The sequence below is a fragment of the Rhinoraja longicauda genome, chromosome 5 (genome assembly GCF_053455715.1).
Source record: "Rhinoraja longicauda isolate Sanriku21f chromosome 5, sRhiLon1.1, whole genome shotgun sequence".
Taxonomy (NCBI): Eukaryota; Metazoa; Chordata; class Chondrichthyes; order Rajiformes; family Arhynchobatidae; genus Rhinoraja; species Rhinoraja longicauda.
Genome location: NC_135957.1, coordinates 75077634 through 75087276, shown reverse-complemented (window position 1 = coordinate 75087276; position 9643 = coordinate 75077634). Strand labels below are relative to the sequence as shown.

Below are 9643 nucleotides of genomic sequence, written 5' to 3'. Positions count from 1 at the left end.
GAGGAAGTTTCCTTTACAGGTTTGTCTAGGACTAGGGAAACGGTTATTGTACTAAGGGGATGCCCATTTAAGATGGATAGATGGATGTGCGGCAGTTTCTTTCATGAGAGGGTGTGAACATTTGGATCCCCTCTGGGGGGGAGAATTCCAAGTCTAAGATTCATGATCTGAAGAGGTTGTTGGGAACAGGCAGGAAAGTGGAGCTGGGGCCAAGATCAGATCAGTCATGATCGATTTGAATGGCATGGCAGCTTCAAGGGCCAAACAGCCTACTCCTAGTTTTCCAAGTTCTTGTACTCCATTTAGAGTCTATACCCCAGTCCCAAAATTCCTCATGTAATCAACTCCAGACTGGTTCCTGATTCACTTGCACCAATGACATAATGTTAATTAATTCTCTGATACCAACATCAAACAAGAAGAGGCTTGAGTGCACTAATAGTTGGCATCCATATCTGGCATAAAAATATAACATGTAAATACTTTATAATATTATAATCATTAACATACTGAGGAACAGGCATTTATTATAATTGAGAACATTTGTTATTTTTTTCCGTAATTCTGTTCAGGATTTAAAATTTTTAAATTGTGGAAATGAGCTGCACTCCCATGATAGACATAAAGCAGACAACATGCAGTACAGGAACGGGTCCTTCGGCCCCCAATGTCCGTGCCCAACTTGATGCCAAGATAAACTAATCTCATCTGCTTGCATATGATCAATATCCCTCCATATCCATGCGCATGTCTAAACGCATCTTCAATGCTATCATATCTGCCTCCTCCACCACCAACCATTGTAGCATGTTCCAGGCATCCAGCAACCTGTGTAAAAATACCTGAAAAGGGCGGCACGGTGGCGTTGCGTTAGAGCTACTGCCTTGCAGCACCAGTGACTCGGATTCGATTCTGACTATGGGTGCTAGTCTGTACGGGGTTTGTACGTTCTCAATAGACAATAGGTGCAGGAGGAGGCCATTCGGCCCTTCGAGCCAGCACCACCATTCAATGTGATCATGGCTGATCATTCTCAATCAGTACCCCATTCCTGCCTTCTCCCCATATCCCCTGACTCCGCTATCCTTAAAAGCTCTATCCAGCTCTCTCTTGAATGCTTTTAAAGGTATTCCCTTATCATGTATCTCGATACTGTAAATGGCTCTATTTTGATCTTTTGATTTTAGATTTAGAGATACAGCGCAGAAACAGGCCCTTCGGCCCACCGGGTCCGCACCGCCCAGCGATCCCCGCACACTAACACGGTCCTACACCCACTAGGGACAATTTTTACATTTACCCAGCCAATTAACCTACATACCTGTACGTCTTTGGAGTGTGGGAGGAAACCGAAGATCTCGGAGAAAACCCACGCAGGTCACGGGGAGAACGGACAAACTCCGTACAGATGGCGCCCGTAGTCAGGATCGAACGTGAGTCTCCGGCGCTGCATTCGCTGTAAGGCAGCAACTCTACCTCTGCGCCACCGTGCCGCCCACGTGACTTGCGTGGGTTTTCAGTTTCCTCCCACACTCCAAAGACGTACAGGTTTGTAGGTTAATTGGCTTGGTGTAAATGTTAAATTGTCCCTAGTGTGTGTAGGATAATACCAGTGTACTGGTCGACGTGGACTTGGTGGACTGAAGAGCCTGTTTCTGCGCTGTATCTCTAAACTAAACTAAACTAATCACTCTTTCAACTTTGTCACTCTCACCGTACAAATCTGCTCTCTAATCAATAAACTCTTGGCTTATCTGGTGATCCTACATGGATTATGTTTTATGATGAATGGTTGGACTAAACTAAACTAAACTAAGCATTCTGAAGAAGGGTCTCAACCCGAAGCGTCACCCATTCCTTCTCTCCAGAGATGATGCCTGTCCCACTGAGTTGCTCCAGCATTTTGTGTCTACCTTTGAACTAAGCAAGCCCTTTGACAAGGAGGTTCCAAGGTTACTAGTAGTCATCGTTGGCAGGTTTTTGTTATGCCTGTTTCAGTCACTGATTCCAGTACTTTGCAGCCTCTTGGACAAGCCGTGTTTTCAAGGTAATCTTCTCGTGGTGTGGATATCCACTGGCAATTTGAACAACCTCCCATTGATCTTCCATAAGTTCCACGACCCATCCAATGGGTCAGTAACAGTGTCCTGGTCAGATGCAATTGGAGGTCCACATTTAGGACAACAGCATCATGATTTCCTTTTAATATTCAAGCCCATGTTACTCTTCCATATTTTCATTTCATCCCAACACGAACAAAATATTTATTATGCACCATCTTTGTCCGTACTCAAACTGCTGTGGGTACATTAAAATACAAGCATTCAATTGTAAATCATTGATGCGTTTGATAACGTAGATACAATATATCCTGTCCATCACAGGCACTATTTTCAGTACTTAATCATGTTTCAATCCTCTTTCTGACTGCTACATATCCAAATCAGACCCACACGTGTCAAGCTGCCAAAAAAAGATTTATTCAAGGCAGGGGCGGATTAAGCTAGTGAGGGGCCCCTTAGTATCTACATACTAAAACTCTCGTTTGTTTGTTTGTTTGTTCCAGAACTACAGCCAAAATGGTGCACGATAGCGCGACAATTTTAGGTCCACCTTACTCACCGTCGTTCCTTTGGTGCTAATGGAAGAAGTTTAATTGATATTGGGGTTATATTTTTAAAGTTATTCACATTTTAAAGTTTAAATCTATCTCCTAGGGAGGGAGGGGAGGGAGGGGGGGATGGAGGGAGGATAAGGGGGGTTGAGGGGGATGGAGGGGAAGGGGGAAGGGGAGGGGAGGAGCGGGGTGGTGGAGGGAGGGGATGGAGGGAGGGTGAGGGGGAGGGGGAGGAGGGAGGGGTGGAGAGGGGAGGGGGGGGAGAGGGGAGTGAGCTAAGAGAGGGTGCTGCACCAATGCAGGAGAGGTTTGGGCCCAACGGGTCCACTTGGTCTAGTATGTTATAAAGGGGCCTTAAATTTAAAAAATACACATAAATATTAAATAATGGAAATATTCTCTCCACATCCACTCTATCCAAGCTTTTCACTATTCTGTATGTTTCAATGAGGTCCCCTCTCATTCTTCGAAACTATGTAGCATCAATACTGTTGAATATGTGATTTCCCACAGTTGTTATACATATCCAAATGTCCAGTATGAATCTCAGGGCATTTTGCTCCCAGTGTAAATCTCCAGTAATCAAACCACCCATAAAATATTCTGCACAACTGATAATCATCTTCCACTCAAAACACACAGGAACCTGTTGTACTGCTGCTGCAGCAAGCAAAATTTAATTGTTCCGTTTTGGTGCATATGACATTTAAACTCTTTTAACTCTTGAGAGGGTGCAAATAATCATTTTGTAATCGAGACTTAAATAAACTATGAATCTGCTACAGAATCAAAAAGATTAATATAAGCTGATTTCTGCTAGAGATATAGGAATATCTATAAATTGAAATTTCAAATTACATGTTTGTAAAACCTTTATTTGAAAATGGATATTACCTGTACAGCAAGTGATAGAAAAACAAAATGTTCCTATGGATCAAATCATAAAAGGTGTAGCATTCACTTTTTAATTTCCTCATGGAAGTTGGAATATTTATTGATTCAAGTGAGTGAACAGGAAAAAATAAATATAAAATCTATTAAGTACACTCCAAAGAAATACAGATTGTAGGATGATTGGCTTGATATGATTGTAAATTGTCCCTGGTGTGTGTAGGATAGTGTTAATGTGCGGGGATCGCAGATCGGTGCGGTCCCGGTGGGTCGAAGGGCACGTTTCCACACTGTATCTCTAAACTAAACTATTTAGATAGACTGCATATATAGTGTTAGAGAAAAAAACAAATAATTATTTGTTCAAGTACATATTTATTATTTTTATCACTTCCAGCTTGCCACCCATCGTGGCTAAACATTTGCATGATATTTGAAATATACTGAAGAATCGTGAACACTGCATCTTAATTATGTTTTGGAATTGTTTCTCTTTGTTTCAGAGTTTGAAGACAGGTTTCGAACCAAAATGTAATTTGTCCATTACCCCTAACCCGCTGGATTCGTCCAGCACTTTATACTTTGTTCACACATACACACACACGCGCACACACAAACCCATCCCATCTCAAAGTGCCATTAAGGCATCTTTTATGCAGTGACTCTCCTTTATAAGTGGTCATGTTTAAATTGCAAATGAACAATTAGAAGAAGCACACATTTCACTCGCTGGAGCCCAAAATCACAGTTTTTGTCAATGGTACAGAAAAGTCAACAGCTCCAACCTCAGTTGCACAAACACAAACAAGTCAACAAATAAATCATGCATGAATAGCTAGACCCATTACACAGTTAGGGTAATGTCTCTCGAACACAAAAGCACAAATACCTGCATTGTCTCAATTACATAATGGGGAAAGCTAGATAGCATAACAATTTAATTTTTGTTTTAATATTGCCATTTATAACTTTTCAAACCTACCAGATGGTTTGAAATTTATTCTCATTCTTAACAGAATGTACAAAGTTATGACTTTAAAAATAGTGCAAGCTTAAAATGTTCAACTTTGCAACAGCAAAAAAGCTTATTTTCACTCTTGTGTACATCATGTTTATATTAATATATTTCTCATAAGAAGCTTATTTCAGCAATTATTAAAACAAACAAGCGTTTGAACTGCACTGGAACAGCAACATATCAACATGTGACACTTAATAGCAATGTTTCCAATGACACAATTGCAGTCAAACCTGCCAAGTTTAATTAAAAGCCAATATGCAGCATGGGTGTTCTTTAAGTGGGAGCTTCTTAAGCTCTTTGCCTGCAAACAGTGCCAAATATAAGTAGCATCCATTACTGTCATAAAGGCTGTCATGTTAAGTCTGTACACAGGCAGGCTGAGCTGCCAGCATGCCTGCACCCAGACCTAAAATGGTGAAGTCAACCTTGGTGTCAGCAATAGGTTAGGTAACTGGAGTTTACTTTATTTAGATTTAAACCAACCATGAAAAGAAGAATAATGCGATGCTCAATTTGATTTTTGCTTGGCTTTGTTGCACTATAAAAAATTGTATTATGAGATGCTTTTTGTGCTTTTGTACGATAAACAGCACCATTATTTTTGCAAATACGCACTTTGAAGATGTTTTTTTTTTTAAATGAATGCAATTCATTATGCAGATATGCACGAGTTGTAAAGTAATATCATCAAGCAGCATTGGTTAAGCCTTAGAAGTCATTTAGAGTATGGTTGACTTCTAAGGCTTCACCAATATTGTTTTCGGTTAATTATCAAGAAATGTCACTGCATTTTTCTCCCCCACAAATTTTCTTGTCCCTGTGATCAGGCATTAAATACCATTAACACTATGAGTGAAATTAGGAGTTAGTGAACAATAAACCTTTGCTGGTGCTCTACCACTGAATCAATTTCGAGGTTGGCTCATTCCAGCTCTATATCTTATAGAGGTGTACAAAATCATGAGAGGAATAGATCGGGTCGTCTCTTGCCCAGAGTAGCGGAATCAAGATCCAGTGGACATTGGCTTTAGGTGAGGGGGGGAAAGATTTAGTAGGAAGCTGAGGGGTAACTTTTTCACACAAAGGGTGATAGGTATATGGTATGAGCTGTTGGAGGAGGTAGTTGAGGCAGGTACTATTGCAATGTTTAAGAAACATTTAGACAGGCACATGGATAGGACAGGTTTAGAGGGATATGGGCCAAAGGCAGGCAGGTGGAACTATTGTAGATGGGACATGTTGGCCGTTGTGGGCAAGTTGGGCCTCAGGGCCTGTTTCCACGCTGCAAGACTCTATGACTCTAAGTGATCACTTCAAGACCATTTACTACTGGAGCTGGAGCTGGCCAAGATCAGAAACAATAGGCCGAGTGTTCCTCTTATGCTCATGCTTTAAAGTGAAACAGTAAAACTGCTACCTCCAGAGCTCCTGTGTTTTCTTACTGACCCCATGTTCTGTACCCTGTAACCCATTATTTATCCACCATTCTAATTCAGAATTCTCAGCCACCAATTTTGCACCATGACAACTAAAAGCAGGCTTTAAAGTCTGTGTGAAAATATTTGTGGAGGGGAAGTTGAAAGATGATCAATATTTGATCAGCACTAATGAAAACGGTCTATAAAGGAATAGAATCCAGATGAAAGCATTTTCTTGACAGCAATTGAGATCAAACACACCAAATGATCTCCGACAACATGCAACACAGAGGAACACCTTTGCTCCGTTAGCATTGACCAATTTAACTTCATGACCATGTAATATTGTAAATTCAAAACAGAAGTTGGCAAAAATCAGTGTTTACTCCATACTGGGGTCGCCATGGGCCTTTGTGGTGATCTATCTATTATAATGAATTCTTCAGGGTTGTCACAGGCATGATAGTGAATTCGTAATTCCTGGATAGCACATTCCTCGATCTGAAAATAGAGGGGAAAAAAATCACTTACAAAATTTGGAGATATCACTTTATGATCACTTTATGACCATTTGAAAATTCTCTGGGGACAGACGATTAAGATCACCCTCTCTGCCCCCCCCCCCCCCCCCCCCCTCCACCCCCACGCACCAGAATCATGGCATTACAAGGGACAGAAAAAAGCCCATCTGTCCAACTCATCCACGCAGACCAAGGTGTCTTGCTGGGCAAGACTCATCTGCCTGCATTTGGTCCATATCCCTCTAAACCTTTCCCGTCCACGGACCTGTCCAAATGACCTTTAAACAACATGATTGTACCTGCTTCTATATCTTCCTCCTCTCTCTCCTAGATGCTGCCTGACCTGCTGAGTTACTCCAGCATTTTGTGATACCTTCTATATCTTCCTCTGGTTGTTTGTTGCCCTCTATGTGAAAAAAGCACGGTAGCGCAGCGGTCGAGTTGCTGCTTTACAGCGAATGCAGCGCCGGAGACTCAGGTTCGATCCTGACTACGGGTGCTGCACTGTAAGGAGTTTGTACGTTCTCCCCGTGACTTGCGTGGGTTTTCTCCGAGATCTTCGGTTTCCTCCCACACTCCAAAGACGTACAGGTATGTAGGTTAATTGGCTGGGTAAATGTAAAAATTGTCCCTAGTGGGTGTAGGATAGTGTTAATGTGCGGGGATCACTGGGCGGCATGGACTTGGAGGGCCGAAAAGGCCTGTTTCCGGCTGTATATATATGATATGATGATATGATATGATTGTTCCCATTGAATCTTTTCCATCTCACCTGAAACCCAATCCCTCTAGTTTGAGCCATCCCTACCCTTGCAAATATATTGTGAATAACTACCCTACCTATCCCCCTAATGATGTTATAAACCTCTGTGAGGTAACCCCACAGCCTCTTTTGCTCAAGGCAAAAAGGTTGCAGCCTATTCAATCTCTCCTTCTATCTCAAGGCCTTCAGTCCCTGCTACATCCTTGTGAATCTTTACTGCACTCTCTCTAGCTTAATTACATCCTTCCTATTGCGAGGCAGTCAGAAGTGCACACAATACTCTAACCTACTCCAACATAACATCCCAACTTTAGTACTCGATACCACAGCCAATGAAGGGAAACATGCCATACATTTTCTTCATCACCCTGTCTATTCTGATCATTACAAGTGCAGCTTGATCGCAACATCACAGCAACTGTGGCACTTTGAGTTCTGAATAATATCCTCAACTTGGAAGTAACCCTTCCAAATCTCTCATACTTGGCATGCAAGAAACATTGCATTCTCTGTTGACATCCTGATACAACTAGCAAAAAAAAAGTTGAATGTGTTTTTTTTTAAATGCTTAGATCTATGGCACTATTCAGGGGGTATATCTTTCTACTGAGATTATAAAAGAACATGACGATGAATCAGGATAGACCAGGGAAATAGGATTTTTTTTCCTTTTCTATAGAAAGCATCTATGAAGCTAAGAATATGAGTCACGGGCCTCTCACTTTACACTGATGACATTTATACAGAAGCACCACATGGGAGTACCTGGATTGATTAACACAATTCTATTCCAGAATCTTAACTGAGCGCTTTATATATAAAAATATATATTATCCACTGGAATGAGGAGTGCTCTTGATAAACTGGTCTGGTGTAATCTAATCAAGAGTAACACTACATAATGTGCCTCAGATAATTTCTCCATGAGTAAAGAATGTTAGTTATGAGAAGTGTTTGCATGTGCTGGAGTTGCCTTCTTTGGTACGCAGAGGGTTGAGTGTAGTTGTAAAATTATGCAAGGTCCAGATACGGTGCACTGTGAGGGCACAGATTTAAGGTAATTGCTGGCTTAAACAAGAACTACTGAAAAGTTCAAACCCACACTATAGTGATGTCTGAAAGTTGCTGCCCGACAAGGTGGTGGAGGCAGAACCATTCATTGTATTTATAAGAAAATAACTGCAGATGCTGGTACAAATCGATTTATTCACAAAAGGCTGGAGTAACTCAGCAGGTCAGGCAGCATCTCCCGAGATGCTGCCTGACCTGCTCATTCATTGTATTTAATGACCTCACCCCCCCCCCCCCCCCCCCCAGAGCCCTGGTGCATTTCAGGGAACCATCACTTCGATGGGTCGATTGGTCTACTTCTGCTCCTATGACTTATGAGAGCCAGTTGCCAAACGATCATGGTTTCCAAGTAGTCGATTGGCGTATTTTCTGAAAATTTACTGTACCAGGCTACCTTTGATTGTCAATATACACCCTGTCTATTTTGGATTTGTTCACGAGTGCTGCTGAAAACTATATTTAAGCACTTGCATATCTATTGCTACCTTTTCTTTCCTCTGAATATTCAACATAATTGAGATCTCCAAAAAAAAGGTTTTATGAAATTGTTAGCACTCTAAACAGTTTCCACAAATCAAGTGACATTACCTGAATCAATGCCAGTGGCTTCTCCCTGCTCCTCACAAGTGCAGCCTCTTGCCGACGTTCCTCTTCCACAATAGCCGCAAAAGTAATCGGAGTCATTGTTGGTTGACTTTTAGCAACCGTCGTTAACCATGGACTGTTATGAGATGAAGCAATTTCAAGTTAATAGACTTCCTGATTTACAGACCATTAGTCCCAGTTGCTCTTACGGATTGGTGAAAATAAATTGGGTGCAGTTAGGAAAAAGAAAGTTTACTCACAATATTCTAAATCTCATATTTTTCAACTATTACCAAGTGATATTTAGACAATAGACAATAGAAAATAGGTGCAGGAGAAGGCCATTCGGCCCTTCGAGCCAGCACCGCCATTCAATGTGATCATGGCTGATCATTCTCAATCAGTACCCCGTTCCTGCCTTCTCCCCATACCCCCTGACTCCGCTATCCTTAAGGGCTCTATCTAGCTCTCTCTTGAATGTATTCAGAGAATTGGCCTCCACTGCCCTCTGAGGCAGAGAATTCCACAGATTCACAACTCTCTGACTAAAAAAGTTTTTCCTCATCTCTGTTCTAAATGGCCTACCCCTTATTCTTAAACTGTGGCCCCTGGTTCTGGACTCCCCCAACATTGGGAACATGTTTCCTGCCTCTAACGTGTCCAACCCCTTAATAATTATATACGTTTTGATAAGATCCCCTCTCATCCTTCAAAATTCCAGTGTATACAAACCTGAATTCATACTCATATTCTAAA

The 9643-nt window shown here is 41.6% G+C and overlaps 1 protein-coding gene across 2 annotated transcripts in view; it reads right to left on the bottom strand.

Annotated features, from left to right (window-relative positions):
- Positions 1 to 3565: 3565 nt before the first annotated feature.
- The window catches only part of ibtk (inhibitor of Bruton agammaglobulinemia tyrosine kinase), a 121222-nt gene continuing 115144 nt past the window's right edge, over positions 3566 to 9643 (bottom strand). Inside the window, exons 27-28 of one of the 2 annotated variants that reach the window (XM_078399822.1) lie at positions 8891 to 9023; positions 3566 to 6448 (exon numbers count right to left, since the gene is read on the bottom strand). In XM_078399822.1, coding sequence (XP_078255948.1) covers positions 6323 to 6448; positions 8891 to 9023 — 259 coding nt within the window. In that variant the 3' untranslated portion in view covers positions 3566 to 6322. The remainder of the gene's footprint in view (positions 6449 to 8890; positions 9024 to 9643) is intronic. The other variant, XM_078399824.1, reaches the window with a different exon arrangement.